The 22,246-nt window shown below is 42.9% G+C and overlaps 1 protein-coding gene across 3 annotated transcripts in view; it reads left to right on the forward strand.

Annotated features, from left to right (window-relative positions):
* The window catches only part of ptk2aa (protein tyrosine kinase 2aa), a 160,344-nt gene that overhangs the window by 32,923 nt on the left and 105,175 nt on the right, over positions 1-22,246 (forward strand). The window contains exons 1-2 of one of the 3 annotated variants that reach the window (XM_071375313.1): positions 9,587-9,831; positions 21,936-21,962. In XM_071375313.1, the coding sequence (XP_071231414.1) occupies positions 9,813-9,831; positions 21,936-21,962 (46 nt within the window). In that variant the 5' untranslated portion in view covers positions 9,587-9,812. Of the gene's footprint in view, positions 1-9,586; positions 9,832-20,036; positions 20,118-21,935; positions 21,963-22,246 lie in introns of those variants that run through there. The other 2 variants (XM_071375322.1, XM_071375321.1) reach the window with 2 other exon arrangements.

A 22,246-nucleotide genomic window follows, 5' to 3' on the forward strand; every position in this document is an offset into this window, starting at 1 on the left:
GCTACTGCTATAGATTTCAGGAGTTTCATGCTGCTTACCACTCTCCCAAAATACATCATCCAGGAGGATCCTCTTGATGGGGCTGTCCATATCGGCAGACTGTGATATGGCCATTTCTTGGAGAGACTCCTTCCCCTCCAGGAGGCAGTCAAACATGATGACAACACCACGCCAATGGATGTTGCTGGGCAGCTTCAATGTGGTGCTCTTATTCTTCTCACTTTGCTTGGTGAGGTAGTTTGCTGATGACCCTTAACATACCTAACCATTTCCTTGGTATCCATTGTTTTCAGTGCTATGATGTCCTTGAGGAGCTGATTCAATGCATGAGCACAGCACAGCCACTGGGTGTGATATGAGGGTAGGACTCCTCCACTTTAGACCAAGCAGCCTTCATGTTCGCAGCATTGTCTGTCACCAGTGCAAATACCTTCTGTGGTCCAAGGTCATTGATGACTGCCTTCAGCTCATCTTCAATGTAGAGACGGGTGTGTCTGTTGTCCCTTATCTGTGCTCTTGTAGAATACTGGTTGAGGGGTTTAGATGATGTAGTTAATTATTTTTTGCCCACGAACATTCGACCGCCCATCAGAGATGATTGCAATACAGTCTGCTTTCTCTATGATTTGCTTGAACTTCACTTGAATCCAGCAAATTAGTAGATAAAGCATGTCTGGTTGGAGGGGTGTATGCTGGGCGAAGAACATTCAGAAATCTCTTCCAATACCCATTGCCTGTGAGCATCAGAGGTGAACTCGTTGCATACACAGCTCGAGCAAGACATTCATCAGCATTTCTCTGACTACGTTCCTCCATTGAGTCAAAAACACTTCTGATTCCAGGAGGACCATGAGCTGTTGCTATCGATAAGGTATCTGATTCACCATTTTCACCTTGAATAGAAGTAGAAGGACTTTTGTCAGAGGTTGCTTGTTTTGAGCGCTGAGGGAACTTTATGCACTTGGCCAGATGATTCTGCATCTTTGTTCATCACATGAATTGGCACAGTATTTGGACATGTACACAGCTTTTCCTTCTACATTAGCTGTAGTGGAATGTCTCCACACATCAGATCGTTCCTGTGACATTTTTCTGTATAGATTAGGATTATTCATTTTTTAAAACCCAAATACAATTCCATGTACAGATAAATAGTTAAGCAGTTAGATTAAACAACTCCTTTGTAAGATAAATGTTTTAAAATTAAACATGAATGAAAACAGGTGAATTAACTTCTTCGGGGTAGGGGGCAGCATTTTCACTTTTGGATAAATAGCATGCCCAGATTCAACTGCCTGCTACTCCTCCTCCCAATATATAAGATATGCATATTATTAGTAGATTTGGATAGAAAACACTCTGACGTTTCTAAAACTGTTTGAATGATGTCTGTGAGTATTACAGAACTTGTGTAGCAGGCAAAACCCCGAGGACAAACCATTCAGAATTTCTATTTTTTTGAGGTCACTGTCTTTTCAATGAGTTTTCATTGGGACACCAGATTTCTAAGGGACTTGTTTGCAGTTCCTACTTCTTCCACTGGATGTCACCAGTCTTTGGAAATTGGTTGAGGTTATTCCTTTGTGTAATGAAGAAGTAAATCCATCGTAAATGAGGGTCACTTGAAGTAAATTGTTTGAGAGAGGCACATTACCAAAAAAGTTGCGTCAGTTTGTTTTCTTTTTGTATTGAACACAGATCATCCCGTCTTCAAATTGATCGATTATTAACGTTTAAAAAGACCTAACGTTGTATTACAAAAGTAGTTTGAAATGTTTTGGTAAAGTTTACATGTAACTTTTGATATATTTTGTAGTGACGTTGCGCAAGTTGGAAGCTGTGTTTTTCTGGATGAAACGTGCCAAATAAATTGACATTTTGGATATATATCGATGGAATTAATCGAACAAAATAACCATTTGTGATGTTTATGGGACATATTGGAGTGCCAACAAAAGAATTTCGTCAAAGGTAAGGCATGAATTATATTTTCATTTCTGCGTTTTGTGTCGTGCCTGCAGTGTTGAAATATGCTACTCTCTTTGTTTACTGTTGTGCTATCATCAGATAATAGCATCTTATGCTTTCGCCGAAAAGCCTTTTTGAAATCTGACATGTTGGCTGGATTCACAAAGAGTGTAGCTTTAATTTGGTATCTTACATGTGTGATTTAATGAAAGTTTGATTTTTATATCATTTTATTTGAATATGGCGCTCTGTATTTTCCCTTGCTATTGGCCAGGTGGGACGATTGCGTCCCACCTACCCCAGAGAGGTTAACACTCCTCAGTTAGCAGGCTCAAGCAAGCTAAAACCCACATGGTAGCAAATATTAACTAGCAGAAGTTGTTAACAAGTCAGAAATGATTTAAACACACTTTACTGTAGGCCACTATTTACTAGTTAACTTCTTACGGATACGTGGGACGGTAGTGTCCCATCTGGCCAACATCCGGTGAAATTGCAGAGCGCGAAATTCAAAATACTAAATTCAAATATTTAACATTCTTGAAAATATATATGTTATACATCAAAATAAAGCTTAACTTCTTGCTAATCCAGCCAAAGTGTCAGATTTCAAAAAGGCTTTACTGCGAAAGCAAACCATGCGATTATCTGAGGACAGCGCCCCGCATACAAATGCATGACAAATCATATTTCAACCAGGCAGTTGCGACACGAAAGTCAGAAATAGCGATATAATATAAGCCTTACCTTTGAAGATTTTCTTCTGTTGGCACTCCAAAAGGTCTGTTACATTACAAATGGTCCTTTTGTTCGATAATGTCCTTCTTTATATCCATAAAAACTCAGTTTAGCTGGCGCGCTTCAGTCAATAATCCACCGATTTCCCTCCTTCAAAATGCATACAAAATGAATCCCAAACGTTACCAATAAACTTATCCAAACAAGTCAATCAACATTTATAATCAAACCTAGGTAGCCTAATACGCAAATAAACTATAAAATATAAGACGGAGAATCGTTATTGTCTTTACCGGAGATAAATAACAAAGAATGCGCTTTCCTCCAGTCGCTTGGAAACACTACAGCCAAAATGGGAGCCACTTAGAAAAACGCCAACTTCTCCCTAATTTTTCCAAAAACCAGCTCTGAAACTCTTTCTAAAGACTGTTGCCATCTAGCGGAAGCCCTAGGAACTGCAATCAGGGAGGATTTCGCCCTATAATAAAAGTGGCAGCCATTGAAATCAGTGTTATGCAGAATTTTTTGGGGGGGGATGTTTGTCCTCTGGGTTTCGCCTGCCATTTCAGTTATGTTATACTCACAGACAGTATTTTAACAGTGTTAGAAACTTTAGAGAGTTTTCTATCCAAATCTAAAAATTATATGCATATCGTAGCTTCTGGGCCTGAGGAGCAGGCAGTTTACTTTGGGCACGCTTTTCATTTTGGAACCCTCTTCCCTACATAGTGCACTAATGCGTTTGGTACACAGCTTAATGTATACAGGAAGGCATTTTCCCATTCTCTCCTAAAAGAAGGCTTTCCAATGGAGCTCCACACATTTGAACTAACATCTCTTTGAATCCAGACGTCATCTCTCCCTTTATGATGCGTTTGAAGCTTACTGTGCCGGTGGAGGGAGAAAGTGGCATTCTGAGACTCGCAGCAAGCCATGATGATGTTTCTGTCTTTCCGTTTGACTTCGAAGTTAGCACCGTTCACACTACTGAGCGGGCACACACACACAATCACACACAGCTAAGCAGCCAGTGCTCTGCGTTCGTGGACTCGTTACGTTTGAAGCGGATGCATTGGCAGGATTTCTTCCTGTCAGAAAGCAGCGGGAGTCTCTTTAACATCAAAGCTGGAGCCGCTTTCTCTGCTTAACACCAAACCGCTCTGCTGCCACTGCAATAGTGGAGGGAAAGAGGGTGCCGATGGGGAGGCTGGTTGGAGAGATGGAGAGTGGGGGGAGAGATGGAGAGTGGGGGGAGAGTTGGAGAGAGAGGGAGGTTGAGTGAGAGTGGGGGAAAGCTGGAGAGAGGCTGGAGAATGGGGGGAGAGCTGGAGAGCTGGAGGAGGTTGAGTGCGAGTGGGGGAGAGTGCGAGTGGGGGAGAGTGCGAGTGGGGGAAGGAGTGAGAGGGGGAAGGAGTGAGAGGTGGAAGGAGTGAGAGAGAAGAGATGAAGGGAGGGAGAGAGGATGCAGCAGCAGAATATCTGTATTCTCACAGGAATATCCTGAGGAAAACTAACAATGTTTTAGGTACATTGTGTAAAGTTGTTTTTCGTTAACATCTTTCCGATCACTACTGTACCTGTTCACTAGAGAACAGGGTTCTGTTTTTGTTATTATTAGCTGCAAGTCTTAGGATTGTAGAAGTTATTTATGGTGGTGTACAATGTCTCACTTTTTTGTATGAAATACTTCCAAAGCAGCTGTAGGCCTATGGTATATTGATTTTACTGTGACAGGGTGAATGTGATGTGCTGGTGTGGAGTATACAGTACATGGGTTTTGGAACAATATGCTATTGTTTTCTGTTTGCTGACTTTAGAAACATCTCAAACCACAGTATGGAAGGTAAATAGATATTTCAATTCAAGCATCCAAGTTTAATTTCGAGAGTACAAAAGGTTGTTGTCATGTATTGGCACGTCTCGTGGTTAATGGAATAAAGATGTTTCCATTATGAGTTCTGTCATGTTATCTGTTTGCTTGACCCAAGACATTTTGTGTTTGTTAAGTCTTGGGCTTTTGTTTCATTGAACACATCTGGCTTGCATCCCAAATGGCACCCTATTCCCGACATAGTGCACTACTTTTGACATGTACACTTTAGTTATGTAGGGAATATGGTGCCATTTGGGATGCAGACCTGTTATTTTATGACATTGATTAGGTTATTGTGTTCGGATAGGCTTTCCTAGGAAACATATCAAAATGAGTAAGCTTGAGAGATAATGAAACCATTGGCTTTTATGGACTGAATTTAGGTTTTTCACAATCAAAGCTGAGGAATCTTGTAGAAATTCAGTTGAATCATCTAGAAAAATGAATGTAATTTATTCAGAATGCTGACTACATTACCACATGTTTAATGTATTTAATGTGCCAGTGGAGCACTGTCTGGAATCAGCCGGAGGCCATTTTGGAAGGGTGGGGCGGTTTCCCGCGGTTTTCCTTTGATGCACACACCCACACACACACACACACACACACACACACACACACACACACACACACACACACACACACACACACACACACACACACACACACACACACACACACACACACACACACACACACACACACACACAGTAAAGAGTTTCCTCTAAGGCCTGGAAGGCATTTCCCCCCAGCCAGCTCAGAGGAAGCAGTCACAATCCAGCATATGTCAGGTTTGCACACATGAACACGTCAGAGAGACTTCCTTTAGATTACCTGACGATCTGACTGGGACTGACCGGACTCACTCGCATCCTGTTGCCAAATTCCATAGATTGATAGGCCTACTAAACTCATCTAAAATGTCTGTCAAAGTCATGATCATTATTATTGGTCACATTAATCTCCATGTAGTGTCACTGATTAGTAAGAGTTATGGGTTTGGTCTGTCAAATTTAAATTCTAATCCAGCTGTTGTCTATGTAAGAATAAATAACAATATATTTAATTAATAACCTGTTTTTCATTGAAAGATGATTGCAACATGCAAAGTATGTTGGTCAAAATCCATGTGGTGATCAGTGTGTAGTTGATATTGTTGGAAAGCAGGCTGTAGTTGGGTTAGTGCTGGCTCAGCCCTGGTCCATTCCCCAGGGGATTTGTGACGGTTGAAGAGCTTCACCTTCTGTTAAGACTCTTGAGTTAGCTGGCTGTTCAGCATGTGCTGTTGCTCTAACTCCAAATCTCCTGTCCCACTCAGTGCTGTGCTCTCCGTGCTTTGTCTCCAGTGTCCATTTGTATAGAGCTTGACACACACACACACACACACACACACACACACACACACACACACACGGCTAGACTAGTAAGACTATATGTAATAAGTTGGGATGTAATATTCACTGATACCCATCTGTCCCCATCAGTCAATTGTTTAAGATATGACTGCATCAGTCTGCAGACCCCAAACGGATTCCAAATGTAGCATCTATTGGTCAGAAAATAGATTCAAATGTTCCGAATCGCCGATTCACTTTCTTTCTAAATTCTGAAATACCTAATATTTTGTGACAACTATGTCCTCTCCTTCAGTGTGGATCTAAGCATGTAACTGTCAAATTCATTGATCTGCAAGTCATTTTTCATGCTGAACAACCCTAGGGAATATCAGTTCCGTGGACAAACTGCTCACTGTGCCCAGCTTCGCAAGCTGACCAACACGAGGTAGGCGGCCTGTTCCTTTTTTTAAATGTAACCTTTATTTAAACTAGGTCAGTTAAGAACAAATTGTTATTTACAATGACGGCCTAGGAACAGTGGGTTATCTGCCTTGTTCAGAACGACAGATTTTTACCTTGTCAGCTCGGGGATTCGATCTAGCAACCTTTCGGTTACTAGTCCAACACTCTAACCACTAGGCTACCTCCTGATCTTGCACATCTGCACTTTCAGCATTCAAATGATAAAATGGCTTGCGTGATATTAGGTTGTCACTCAACTCATAAAGCCTATGTAATTTACTAGGTTATTGTTATCTATGCACTGTTGAAAATGGTGTAAAAGTAAGCTACTGGAGACACAACTCTGGCTAAACCTGCTGAACGGGGCTTACAATAGATTTCATTTAGATTGTACAGGTTCACTGTCAGAAATAGTTTTGGTAATCAGTGTATATGGTCATTTTTAGACATGTAGTGTAAAGTTGATAATTTCATAATAAGGAATACGTTTTGCGAGGCGCACTGCAAGGCCAAAGAGGAGTAGAAAAGAAGCTCACCAAAACATCCAAATGGTCAAAACCATTAGATTTTGAGATAGGGGTGAAATCCAAAGATGTGCTATATATTCATTGGCAATGTCAGGGTGGAGTGCCAATTTACAATTTATCCAGTCATTTCTAACGATCTACGTACCAGTTATGATTTTCATATGTGCATTATAACTAGTTGTGTCTATTCAATATCTAATTGCCCACAAACGGAATAATCACTAAACAGAGGCACTGTCCATTAGCACCACAGGCTTGATCTTGGAACACAGATTCCCTTGGTGAATGATACAGCGACATACAGCGACATTTAACCACGGGGTGGCCAATCTTATCTTCAATCTTATCTTCAATCAGCTTTGCGAATCATTTATGTTTCCCCACCATAGTGGTGGCACCGTCAGTTGTAATAGCAAATATGTTTTTAATAGACACCTCTCTCCAAAAAATTATCTGTGAAGGCTTTTTCTACAACTTCCCCTTTAGTAAATCCATGCATGGGTTTGAGACAAAGCAGCTCCTCACGTACCTGCTCTGAGTCACAGTATCCTATAGACAAAGCAGCTCCTCACGTACCTGCTCTGAGTCACAGTATCCTATAGACAAAGCAGCTCCTCACGTACCTGTTCTGAGTCACAGTATCTTATAGACAAAGCAGCTCCTCACGTACCTGCTCTGAGTCACAGTATCTTATAGACAAAGCAGCTCCTCACGTACCTGCTCTGAGTCACAGTATCTTATAGACAAAGCAGCTCCTCACGTACCTGCTCTGAGTCACAGTATCTTATAGACAAAGCAGCTCCTCACGTACCTGCTCTGAGTCACAGTATCTTATAGACAAAGCAGCTCCTCGCGTACCTGCTCTGAGTCACAGTATCTTATAGACAAAGCAGCTCCTCACGTACCTGCTCTGAGTCAATGTATTGCAACTGCCAAACTCTCATCAAGAGCCACACAGGTGCTTGTAATGCTACAGTTTGCTGCTCTTTGACATTTTCAACCATCTCGGTAACGCGCCTTTCAACAGTTCTGGCAGACACAGGCATGTCTGGATTGTGTCTTTGTTAGGCAATCCATCTAATAAAGCCTGCAAACTACTGAGGAAAGCCTCCTTGATATATTCCCCATTAGTAAATGGTTTTCCATGTTTAGCAATGCACTGCGCAACTTTGTAGCTCCCCTCTGTAGCTTGATATTTGACTACATGTAGATTTGTAAACATACTGCTTATCTTTTCATCCCTGGACACGGCCCCCTTGATTCCTTCAGCCTTAGCTGTCTCATTCTTGAAGTTTTTCCTCATGTCTCGTTTCAAAATGACACCGTACACTTGATGTCAGGCAATTATTTTAGATCAACTTTCTTTTGAACACCATGGGTGGACGCCCTAATCAGGTCCCTCACTCAATACATATGGGTCTGGTAAATTAAAATGCTGCCGGTCTAATGTCGGCACACACACACACACACACACACACACACACACACACACACACACACACACACACACACACACACACACACACACACACACACACACACACACAGACACAGACACAGACACAGACACAGACACAGACACAGAGAGGGAGCAGGCTATATTGCTCCCTGTGTCCTCCTCACACTAGTCCTCACTAACACTAACAGCTCTACTTGTACTCGGGCTGTGAAGATACCACTATCGCACTAGTTTTTCCATGTCAAAAATGAAAACACAAAGCAGACCAAATTCTTTGTCAGTCCTTAAAAAATCTGCTGTATGTAAAATATTGTGTTCTATAGCTTAGAAAATAAATACGTGACTCTGGATGACAATATAATGATGTTTGTTTCCAACATTAGAGCTGTTTTTCTAAGGAAGTTAAATCTGCTTTGTGTTTTGTTTCTTTGCCAAAATACTAACGCGTACCGTGATACTGGTATCGTCCTAGCCCTAACTTGTACTGCGGCCAGGTTGTTTGTTCCGTGGTGAAAACAAGACTCTTGATTGAAAAGTGGCCCGGAAGAGTCATTTGAGAAGATTAGATTTAGTGGAAGAAATTCTGCCAATTGTGGCGACACCAACACCCCCTTTTGAGCCCCCTCCATCCCTCTTCCATCTATCCCTGTAAGGGTAGAGAGAGCGAGAGACCAGGCTATGTGTGACGGTCTACTGTGTGTAGACAGTAAGCGGTGTGATGTTAGATACAGGAAGCTGGTTGTCTGCTCTGAGCTGTCTCCATTGAGGGCTAACGGCCATGCACTGTGATGGACGGCTTTTGTTGGTGACGTGTGATTTACCCTCCTTTCTGTCTGTCTCCCTCTGTCTCTGTCTCTCCCTCTCCTCTTTTCCTCCCTTTCTTGCTCTCAATTCCCTCTATCTCCGCTTCTCCTTTCTCCCCATTCCTCTCTCTATTCCCTCCTCCTCCTGCACTTTCCCCTCCCACCTCCTCCTGCACTTCCCCCTCTCGCTCATCCCCCCTCTCCTTCAGAGAGACAAAGACTCCCGCCTCCTCCTGTTTCCATCCCCCTCTCTCATCCCCCTCTCTCATCCCCCTCTCTCTGTTATTTGGAGGCAGTCCGTCCGCCGGCTGTGTGCGCACACTCAGCTCTCTCTCACACACACACACACACACACACACACACACACACACACACACACACACACACACACACACACACACACACACACACACACACACACACACACACACACACACACACACACACACACACACACACACAGACTCTCTCTCTGGCTCTCCGTAGTCTGAGAAGGAAGGCTGCTCTGTTCTACATGGCAGGATATTGTTATTCATTCCATCTTGGTTAAGGCGTGTAAAGGAGGCACCACGATACTAGGGTCTCAAAGCTTTGTGTACTAATAAGTAGATCATATATTCTTCTCTCTGGGCTTTTCATCTTTTAATGGAAGGACTCTATCACGGTAAGGTTTTCTCTCTCTCTCGCTGCTGCTCTGTTCTCCTACGGTGTAGACCACTGCTACCCTGCTGTGGTGTACGCTAGGCTAGCTTGCTGAATGGAATGGCATTTACAATATAGTATTCTCCTCTGTCAGTGTGTGTGTATGTGTGTGTGTGTGTGTGTGATTTTAGGGTGATTTTTAATCTATCTGTATTATCTGCAATGGTAGCGATATGGACACTTCATGTGGTCAGAAATTAAATTAATTGGACAATTATAACAGGTCTTAGCGGAGTATTTTAATGAGCGTCATTCTGAGACGCATTTAGGATGGTGATGATGATGATGATGATGATAGCACATTATTTTATTGGTTGATTATATTATGTCTTCACGCAATCGTACCGGGGACCATCAGTGACATACAAAACATCAGCCTCTATTGAGGATTCATAGTATAGCTTGTTGTACAGGGTCCAGCGTTAACAGAGGATTCATACTGTAGCTTGTTGTACAGGGTCCAGCGTTAACAGAGGATTCATACTGTAACATGTTGTACAGGGTCCAACGTTAACAGAGGATTCATACTGTAGCTTGTTGTACAGGGTCCAGCGTTAACAGAGGATTCATACTGTAGCTTGTTGTACAGGGTTCACCATTAACAGAGGATTCAGACTGTAGCTTGTTGTACAGGGTCCAGCGTTAACAGAGGATTCATACTGTAGCTTGTTGTACAGGGTTCACCGTTAACAGAGGATTCAGACTGTAGCTTGTTGTACAGGGTCCAGCGTTAACAGAGGATTCATACTGTAGCTTGTTGTACAGGGTCCAGCGTTAACAGAGGATTCATACTGTAGCTTGTTGTACAGGGTTCACCGTTAACAGAGGATTCATACTGTAGCTTGTTGTACAGGGTTCACCATTAACAGAGGATTCATACTGTAGCTTGTTGTACAGGGTTCACCGTTAACAGAGGATTCATACTGTAGCTTGTTGTACAGGGTTCACCATTAACAGAGGATTCATACTGTAGCTTGTTGTACAGGGTCCAGCGTTAACAGAGGATTCATACTGTAATTTGTTGTACAGGGTTCACCATTAACAGAGGATTCATACTGTAGCTTGTTGTACAGGGTCCAGCGTTAACAGAGGATTCATACTGTAGCTTGTTGTACAGGGTTCACCGTTAACAGAGGATTCATACTGTAGCTTGTTGTACAGGGTTCACCGTTAACAGAGGATTCATACTGTAGCTTGTTGTACAGGGTTCACCGTTAACAGAGGATTCAGACTGTAGCTTGTTGTACAGGGTCCACCGTTAACAGAGGATTCATACTGTAGCTTGTTGTACAGGGTTCACCATTAACAGAGGATTCATACTGTAGCTTGTTGTACAGGGTCCAGCGTTGACAGAGGATTCATACTGTAGCTTGTTGTACAGGGTCCAGCGTTAACAGAGGATTCAGACTGTAGCTTGTTGTACAGTGTCCACCGTTAACAGAGGATTCATACTGTAGCTTGTTGTACAGGGTCCAGCGTTAACAGAGGATTCAGACTGTAGCTTGTTGTACAGGGTCCAGCGTTAACAGAGGATTCATACTGTAGCTTGTTGTACAGGGTCCAGCGTTAACAGAGGATTCATACTGTAGCTTGTTGTACAGGGTTCACCATTAACAGAGGATTCATACTGTAGCTTGTTGTACAGGGTCCAGCGTTAACAGAGGATTCATACTGTAACTTGTTGTACAGGGTTCACCATTAACAGAGGATTCATACTGTAGCTTGTTGTACAGGGTCCAGCGTTAACAGAGGATTCATACTGTAGCTTGTTGTACAGGGTTCACCATTAACAGAGGATTCATACTGTAGCTTGTTGTACAGGGTCCAGCGTTAACAGAGGATTCATACTGTAGCTTGTTGTACAGGGTCCAGCGTTAACAGAGGATTCATACTTTAGCTTGTTGTACAGGGTCCAGCGTTAACAGTGGATTCATACTGTAGCTTGTTGTACAGGGTCAGGCGTTAACAGAGGAATCATACTGTAGCTTGTTGTACAGGGTCCACCGTTAACAGAGGATTCATACTGTAGCTTGTTGTACAGGGTCCAGCGTTAACAGAGGATTCATACTGTAGCTTGTTGTACAGGGTCCAGCGTTAACAGAGGATTCATACTGTAGCTTGTTGTACAGGGTCCAGCGTTAACAGAGGATTCATACTGTTGCTTGTTGTACAGGGTCAGGCGTTAACAGAGGATTCATACTGTAGCTTGTTGTACAGGGTTCACCATTAACAGAGGATTCATACTGTAGCTTGTTGTACAGGGTCCAGCGTTAACAGAGGATTCATACTGTAACATGTTGTACAGGGTTCACCGTTAACAGAGGATTCATACTGTAACTTGTTGTACAGGGTCCACCATTAACAGAGGATTCAGACTGTAGCTTGTTGTACAGGGTCCAGCGTTAACAGAGGATTCATACTGTAGCTTGTTGTACAGGGTTCACCATTAACAGAGGATTCAGACTGTAGCTTGTTGTACAGGGTCCAGCGTTAACAGAGGATTCAGACTGTAGCTTGTTGTACAGGGTCCAGCGTTAACAGAGGATTCATACTGTAGCTTGTTGTACAGGGTTCACCATTAACAGAGGATTCATACTGTAGCTTGTTGTACAGGGTCCAGCGTTAACAGAGGATTCATACTGTAGCTTGTTGTACAGGGTCCAGCGTTAACAGAGGATTCATACTGTAGCTTGTTGTACAGGGTCCAGCGTTAACAGAGGATTCATACTGTAGCTTGCATGTGACTGAGATACAATACAACTTTTATTCATCCATTGAAACAGAAATGTATTTTTTGCTGTCTGTGCAGTACTACTTCACACTCCGATGGTAATCTCTTGCTTGATGTCTACGGTCTTCTATTTCTGTAAAACTTCTCCTGACCTAATGGCTGTTCCAAATGGCCCCTATCCCCAATACATTGCACTACTTTTGACCAGGGCCCATAGGGGCTATAATGAATAGTGTGCCATTTGGGATGCAGACTGGGACACAGAACTGTCTTTCTGGAGTGTCTGTTCAGTTCCTAATCCAAGCTGTAGATAATCATGTGTCAGTCCCAGTGATAAATGGCCCTGGTCACTGGAGTGAAGTGTGATCATGTGTGGGAGGGAGGGAGGGAGAGAGGGATGTAGGTGTGCAACAATCCTCTTCTTCCTCTGCTGGTGTCATCTATTTTCTACGTTATATCAACTTCCTCATCCATAATTAATGGTGCTTTATTATTCCTTACCCCTCTTGAAAAAATGTGTGGGACATATGCAAAACAAGCACCGTTTGCAAAGGCCTCCTTGTGCCCTCTGCACACAACGTGTAGTCTTAAGAACATTTCTAATTTGATGAAGAAAAGACACACGCCCACATTGTATTAACTTTATGGCATAGAGAAGCTTTTGGTTAGTGATATTCCATCAGGGCATGACTACTGGATGCGTTCATCTGCGGTGCACTCATGCATGACAGTGACCTTTGCTTCATGCCTTGCTTTTATATGACGTGTGTGTCAGTGTCTGGCTACACAAGTTGTTTTTCTTTTCATGTATGTCTGCTTTGGTACGTATGACAGCTTCTGCAGAAGAGCTGAGGCTGCTTATTGGAGTGTAACCACATGTGTGTGCCTGCCTGTGAGCGCTTCTCTGAGTGTGTATGTACATGTGTTTGCGTTTGTTTGTTTGTGTGTGTGTGTGTGTGTGTGATTGTGTGTAACTAGTAACTGCTAGTTACACACTAGCAGGTGTTGGAGGTGCTGGAGGCGGACCCCTGACCTTTATTGCATCCACAGACCCCTGTGCTGACCCCTACATCCACAGACCCCTTTACACGCTCCAGTAACACCCCGTGTCCTGAGGGGTCACACACACACACACACACTCTTTCTCTGCGGGCAGCCAGGGGATTAACCATTAACTAGTGCTCTGCAGTATCTCCTGGAGACTCATAACCAGCAGCTGGATGGGAAGGTTGACTTAGTAACATGTAAAGAAGTGTTGGTCGTTTGTAATGGTCACCTTGGAATGCGACCACTCACAGCTCTTTGTGCAACAGTAGCATCTAATTCACATTCCTTGTTGGATTTTTGACCCATTTCTTTTCATGCAATATATCACCCACATATTTTGTCTTTTCACATTTCACATTTCTCTTGATCCTTTCCTTCTCCTCTTGTATTCTAATGCATGTGTATATAATCTATCAATCTATATCTATATATGTATATCATTTCCAAATGCGCCCTGTATAATACAATATAAAATACACTATATATATTTTTAACTACCATTCAAAAGTTTGGGGTCACTTAGAAATGTCCTTGTTTTTGAAAGAAAAGCACATTTTTTTGTCCATTTAAAATAACATAAAATTGATCAGAAATACAGTGTAGACATTGTTAATGTTGTACATGACTATTGTAGCTGGAAATGGCTGATTTTTTATGGAATATCTTCATAGCTGTGCAGAGGCCCATTATCAGCAAGCATCAGTCCTGTGTTCCAATGGCACGTTGTGTTAGCTAATCCAAGTTTATCATTTTGAAAGGCTAATTGATCATTAGAAAACCCTTTTGCAATTATGTTAGCACAACTGAAAACTGTTGTCCTGATTAAAGAAGCAATAAAACTGGCCTTCTTTAGACTAGTTGAGTATCTGAAGCATCAGCATTTGAGGGTTCGATTACAGGCTCAAAATGGCCAGAAACAAAGACCTTTCTTCTGAAACTCATCAGTCTATTCTTGTTCTGAGAAATGAAGGCTATTCCATGCGAGAAATTGCCAAGAAACTGAAGATCTCGTACAGAGCTGTGTACTACTCCCTTCACAGAACAGCACAAACTGGCTCTAACCAGAATAGAAAGAGTGGGAGACCCCGGTGCACACACACACACATATATATATATATATACATACATACATACATACATACATACATACATACATACAGTTGAAGTCGGAAGTTTACATACACCATAGCCAAATACATTTAAACTCAGTTTTTCACAATTCCTGACATTTAATCCTAGTAAAAATTGCCTGTCTTAGGTCAGTTAGGATCACCACTTTATTTTAAGAATGTGAAATATCAGAATAATAGTAGAGAATGATTTATTTAAGCTTTTATTTATTTCATGACATTCCCAGTGGGTCAGAAGTTTACATACACTCAATTAGTATTTGGTAGCATTGCCTTTAAATTGTTTAACTTGGGTCAAACATTTCGGGTAGCCTTCCACAAGCTTCCCACAATAAGTTGGGTGAATTTTGTCCCATTCCTCCTTACAGAGCTGGTGTAACTGAGTCAGGTTTGTAAGGCCTCTTTGCTCGCACACGCTTTTTCAGTTTTGCCCACAAATTCTCTGTAGGCTTGAGGTCAGGGCTTTGTGATGGCCACTTCAATACCTTGACCTTTGCCCTTAAGCCATTTTGCCACAACTTTGGAAGTATGCTTGGGGTCATTGTCCATTTGGAAGACCCATTTGCGACCAAGCTCTTTAATTTCCTGACTGATGTCTTGAGATGTTGCTTCAATATATCCACATAATTTTCCTGCCTCATGATGCCATCTATTTTGTGAAGTGCACCAGTCCCTAATGCAGCAAAGCCCCCCCACAACATGATGCTGCCACCCCCGTGCTTCACGGTTGGGATGGTGTTCTTCGGCTTGCAAGCATCCCCCTTTTTCCTCCAAACATAACGATGGTCATTATGGCCAAACAGTTCTATTTTTGTTTCATCAAACCAGAGGACATTTCTCCAAAAAGTATGATCTTTGTACCCATGTGCAGTTGCAAACCGTAGTCTGGCTTTTTTTATGGCGGTTTTGGAGCAGTGGCTTCTTCCTTGCTGAGCGGCCTTTCAGGTTATGTCGATATAGGACTCGTTTTACTGTGGATATAGATACTTTTGTACCTGTTTCCTCCAGCATCTTCACAAGGTCCTTTGCTGTTGTTCTGGGATTGATTTGCACCTTTCACACCAAAGTACGTTAATCTCTAGGAGACAGAACGCGTCTCCTTCCTGAGCGGTATGACGGCTGCGTGGTCCCATGGTGTTTCTACTATTGTTTGTACAGATGAACGTGGTACCTTCAGAAATTGCTCCCAAGGATGAACCAGACTTGTGGAGGTCTACAACACTTTTTCTGAGGTCTTGGCTGATTTATTTTGATTTTCCCATGATGTCAAGCAAAGAGGCACTGAGTTTGAAGGTAGATGTCACGCCCTGACCTTAGAGATCCTTTTTATTCTCTATTTTGGTTAGGTCAGGGTGTGACTAGGGTGGGTACTCTAGTTTCTGATTTCTATGTTGGCCTGGTATGGTTCCCAATCAGAGGCAGCTGTCTATCATTGTCTCTGATTGGGGATCATATTTAGGCAGCCTTTTCCCACCTGTTGGTTGTGGGATCTTGTTGTTGTGTAGTGCCTGTGAACACTGCATTTACTTTACGTTTCGTTTGTTCTGTATTGTTTTTGGTGAGTTTCATTTATTAAAACATGTGGAACTCTACGCACGCTGCGCCTTGGTCCATTTATTCCAACGAACGTGACAGTAGGCCTTGAAATACATCCACAGGTACACCTCCAATTGACTCAAATTATGTCAATTAGCCTAACAGAAGATTCTAAAGATTCTATGACATAATTTTCTTGAATTTTGTATGTATATACGTGTGTGTGTGTGTGTGTGTGTGTGTGTGTGTGTGTGTGTGTGTGTGTGTGTGTGTGTGTGTGTGTGTGTGTTTTATATTGTATTATACAGGGCGCATTTGGAAAAGAGATCTAGGTCTCAATTCCCTGTCAAAATAAAGGTTAAATAAATAAAAAAATCTACACACACACTTTAGCTTCGGCATATGCTGCCATTCAAATAACAATCCTTTATTTTGGGGAATTCTTGTGCATTGTTCATTATAAGGAGTGAAGCTGCTGTGTACAGTTGAGTTATCTTTCCTGTTAGCCTATAGCCTAGCCTAGCCTAGTGGAGGAATCTACTCTGAAGGTCCTTCTCTCCTAGTAGCCTGTGCTAACTCAAGGTGAGCGTTATCCTAGCGTAATGTAGTTATATGCTAGTGGAGGTCCAGCTGACCTTGTTTTGGCTACGTTGTCCTGCTTTGTCAGCACTTGGCAGTCTTCTGATGCCCTGCTACATATATGGAAACAGAACTTCCTCCCGCCTTGCACTGCAGGTGAAACACACACACACACACACAAACACACATACTTTTTATTTCACTTTTATTTAACCAGGTAGGCTAGTTGAGAACAAGTTCTCATTTACAACTGCGACCTGGCCAAGATAAAGCAAAGCAGTGTGACACATACAACAACACAGAGTTACACATGTAATAAACAAACATACAGTCAATAATACAATAGAGAAAAAAGTATATATACAGTGTGTGCAAATGAGGTAAGATAAGGGAGGTAGGGCAATAAATAGGCCATAGTGGCGAAATAATTATAATTTAGCAAATTAACACTGGAGTGATACATGTGCAGAAGAGGAATGTGCAAGTAGAGATACTGGGGTGCAAAGGAGCAAAAAAATAAATACAGTATGGGGATGAGGTAGTTGAATGGGCTATTTACAGATGGGCTATGTACAGGTGCAGTGATCTGTGAGCTGCTCTGACAGCTGGTGCTTAAAGTTAGTGAGGGAGATATGGGTCTCCAGCTTCAGTGATTTTCTTGCAATTTGTTCCAGTCATTGGTAGCAGAGAACTGGAAGGAAAGACAGCCAAAGGAGGAACTGGTTTTGGGGATGACCAGTGAAATATATCTGCTGGAGCGCGTGCTACGGGTGGGTGCTGCTATGGTGACCAGTGAGCTGTGATAAGGTGGGGCTTTACCTAGCAGAGACGTATAGATGACCTGGAGCCAGTGGGTTTGGCGACGAATATGAAGCGAGGGCCAGCCAACGAGAGCATACAGGTTGCAGTGGTGGGTAGTATATGGGGCTTTGGTGACAAAATGGATGGCACTGTGATAGACTACATCCAATGTGCTGAGTAGACTGTTGGAGGTTATAGGGTTCAAAAGTGTTCCTCATTCCTCTCAGTAGAATCTGTCTTCCCACCTCTCGGGTAACTCTAGAAAGATGTTCCTCGTCTCTACATTTCACTTTAATCCTCTCAGTAAAATGTTTGTCCTCTCTCTTGGCTTAATTTGGGTCTCTACTGAACAAACCCCTGGATGTTAAAAGAGGTTTTCTCATCACTTACAGTAGAATCAGGAACGTTTCCCATTCCTCTTTCCCCTCTCTCTCGGTTTATTTCCTGAAAGCCTTCATTGTAATCTTAATCCTGATTGGGCAGGTAAAAGTAGATGAGTTAATCAAGTCAATAATCAGGTGTAAGGAGAGACATGAGGAAGGAAGGAGAGTGCAGACAGCTTGGAGCCAGGAGAATTATAACCTCCTCACTAGGTAATTATGCGTCTCACTCTCACAGATGTATTCTTTGTGGTAGACCGGGATTTGCGTTTGCTTCATACTCAGCGATTTGGATTTGCCAATTTAGCACCATTCCCATTGGATTAGATTAGGTTCCAATAATATGTGGGCCCATTTCCTGTTATGTCTCTTGGTCAATCACATATGTTGTTGTAAGAGGGTGTTTTGAGGATCACAGCTTTCCTTTAACATGCTGCAAGAGACAGACTCTCTTCAGAAACAATGGTCTCCTCAGTATGGCCAGGACGATACCAGTATCGCAATATTTTATCCATGGCTAAAATGAAAACAAGAAGCAGATCTCACTATTTGGTCCTTTTACAAAACCTGCTATTTGTAAAATAGTGTTCTATAGCTTAGAAAATAAATACATGTGAATCTGGATGACAACATAATGATGTTTGTTTCCAACATTAGAGCTGTTTTCCTAAAGAAGTTAAATCCGCTTTGTGTTTTGTTTCCTTGCCACAATACTAATGAGTATCGCAAAACTGGTATCATCCCAGCCCTACTCCTCAGTTCAGCTTGAAGCCGCAAACGATTCAAAATACTTAAAACAGCCATTGAAAAGCTTGATAACAGACCTGTGGATGGCTGGATGGCTATTCTGAGAGGAGTCAGCAGCCTAGTCTCTCTCTGCGTTCCAAAATGCACCCTATTCCCTATAGAGCCTGGGCTCTGGTCAAAAGTAGTACACTATATAGGGCATAGGGTGGCATTTTGGACAAACCCCAGTCTGTCATTATTACACAGGACAGCAGCAGGCCTAGCCTGTGTAACTGGCTGAATGATTGATCTTATGGGTTATGAATGCTTGTTGGTAATGGCTCTTTATATGGGCTGGACATGAAAGCAGATATTGACCTTCACATGTGCTGCAGCTTTTGTGAGTGACATTCCTGGTTCACATGATGTCAGGCGATGCTCGCTGGTTTATTGATGCCCCAATCTGTGGTGTGTACATCTATGGGGTGGAGAGAGAGAGAGAGAGAGATAGTGTGTGTGTGTGTGTGTGTGTGTGTGTGTGTGTGTGTGTGTGTGTGTGTGTGTGTGTGTGTGTGTGTGTGTGTGTGTGTGTGTGTGTGTGTGTGTGTGTGTGTGTGTGTGTGTGTGTGCATGCGTCGCTAGGCGCTATCAGAGGACTGAATTTATTCACTTGCTCGCAGAATGCTCTTTGTGTGTGTGTGTCTGTAGGTGATATACGGCAGGCTCTGTCCCCAAGCCAGACCCCAGCACTCTTCTTTTAGAACAAAGTGTCTCAGCAGTTTCACATCGTCTCCACCCCTCCACCAGACCATCACAGGTGGCCAGCACTGTATCCCTCTACGTCTGCTCTGGTAGCTACATAACTGAGGCAGTTTTGCCCCAAATAGCACCCTATTCTCTATAGTGCACTACATCGGGCAATAGGACCGTAGGGCTCTAGTCAATAGGGTGGCTTTGGGACATACCCTCAGTCTTAGCACAAAGCAGGACAAACACAGCCTGTAACACTCATCTCTTTCTAGTGTTCTGCCAATGCTACGTTCAGAGGTTGATATGTAAAGAAAGCCCCATTTAGGCCTTTTCAATCAGGGATTCTGAGTAATTAAAAATGGATTTGAAAGCCAGGCAGTAAGATAACTTGAGGACAAGCATATTTTACAGTAGTGATTGTTGTGTTTGTCCTACCTGACACCCCCACACTCATTCAGTCTGTCTGTCTGTTTTAGACACTGTTCTTTGCCTCTCTGTCAACACTGAGCTGCCAGCAGCTTTCAAATTCACCGGAGAGGAGAGAGCCCTGCTTGCTAAAAATTCACCGGTGAGAAGAGAGCCTTGTTTTCTAAAATGCTTCGGAGAGAAAGCCTTGTTATCTCGCCTCCCCTTTCCCCTGCGCTAAGATAAATGTAAGCATTAGGCACTCCCAGGCCGTATATCTCCCTCCCTGAATGTGTGTGTCCTGGGGACAGATTGAGGAGCAGGTGTTTGGGCCCTCTGCCAGACAGAGTGGGGTCAGGCACCAGGCAGGGGACAGAGCAGACCGGGGCCGTCCACCACAGCCCCATACGGCCCTCCATACGTTACACTGACCACAGTAAAGAGACCTCGACCTTGACACTGACATGGGCCACGCGGGTCAAGGCTGGTTCTTAGCGAGTGTTAGCATTAGTGCAGTGAGGTGTGATCAGTCCTATTAAAGCTAGCCTGGCTACTAGCATCACTAGCCTCTACTGCTGACCTATCTAGTTGGTGATCCACTGACAAAGAGAGAGGACCATATGCACCGAGGTGATGCTAGTCTATTAAAGAGACACTGGGCTAATGGACTAATCTTTTAAGCTCTGGATGAACAGTCAATCCAGAGGTCTCAAGCTGCCTTTCACATGGTGATTTGATCAACTGGCGCTTGGATATATTGATTATTAAGGGACTTAGGTTTTCTTTACCAACCCTATACTCATTACTCAGGAAGGACAGACTCTTTAGAGACATCATGGTCTGTCCAGGGGCATATGGTTCATTCTGGGCCTCAAGCTCTTTCTCAGAAATCTAATTATTACAACTATAGACACCCCTATAAGTAATATATGCTTGGTTGATCTGGTTATAGGCTGAGAGACCTACACCACCCACACATCTCAAGTCAATGTAATAATGTTCAAGTGATGGATCATGGGACCGATGTTGATATGAAACCAACTGCAAAATGGTATTATTTGGGATGCTTGTCAATGTTGATCATTGTTCTGTAGCCTCTTGATTGTTGATTTGGATGGCTGGTGTTTGTGGTCTACAGGCTTATTTGGGCTCTACTCTCATCCAAATGGCACCCTATTCCCTTCATAGTAGATTACTTTTGGCCTACAGGGCACTATATAGAGAATAGGGTGCCAAGACAGTGTCCTCAAACACAAAGCCAGGGTAGAATGAGAGGCATTGAGAAGGCAACAGCCTTTTTAAATTTTTAATTTTTTAATTTCATGTTGCCACTTAACATTTCACCACTTCAGTTGGCGTTAGCCTACATACCCACCTGCAGTTTGTGTCTGGCTCAATCTCATATTTGCTCACATAGACCATTCCACACACATCCACACACACAAAGTGCATGCCAATTTTATGACTCATCCTTCTCATTGTACTCTGGCTGTACTCTCCTGACAATTGATTAACCTTGTTCTGACACCTGAGAGACTAAAACCACGTCTTTCCGTCCTGTCTGTCTATGGCCAATGTCCCACTGAGCACTCTGAAACCCAACCCCGGAGGACTTCCTTCAGATTGTTACCCTGCCATCCGGTTCACTTTGAACTGTGACACTGACAGATTATGGTGTCATCATAGGAGTCCCCCTCTGTGCCAGCCCTGGCCCCTATGGGCCCCTATGTGTCAAAGGTAGTGCCTTACTTGGGAATATGGTGCCATTTGGGAGCCACAGAGCTTTATCTCCCAGGCCGCTAGGGGGCGCTCTATGACCAGGGACCGGGTTGGGTTGGAGCCGCCAGGCTGCCCTCTAGGATTATCATTGACCCACTAAACCACATGCTGCCTCGACTCTACTGAACCTAATGTGCTGAACTAACAGATCAACAACCAATCAAACCAACTGACCTCCCTGTTGTCTCTCTTTCTCTTGCAGATATTTCAAGAATTTCCTACTACACAGGTGAGTGGCCTTCAGAACTACAAGTGATCTCATACTGTATGCTGTGAACTACAATGGATCTTATACGCTGTGAAAGTTTCTCATTATCAGATATTGTCAGATAAACCTTTGTCAGATAAACCTTGGAAGGCAGGTTTGATTTATAGTGGTGCTCTTCTGATGAATAGAAGGCTCCTACTAGATAAGTCTGTCATCTACATTTAATGCACCAACATCGACTCATATGAAGGGCACAACCACTTATTCCCAAGAGGATCTAGGCTACTATTCTTCGAGTGACCAAT

The sequence above is a fragment of the Salvelinus alpinus genome, chromosome 29 (genome assembly GCF_045679555.1).
Source record: "Salvelinus alpinus chromosome 29, SLU_Salpinus.1, whole genome shotgun sequence".
Taxonomy (NCBI): Eukaryota; Metazoa; Chordata; class Actinopteri; order Salmoniformes; family Salmonidae; genus Salvelinus; species Salvelinus alpinus.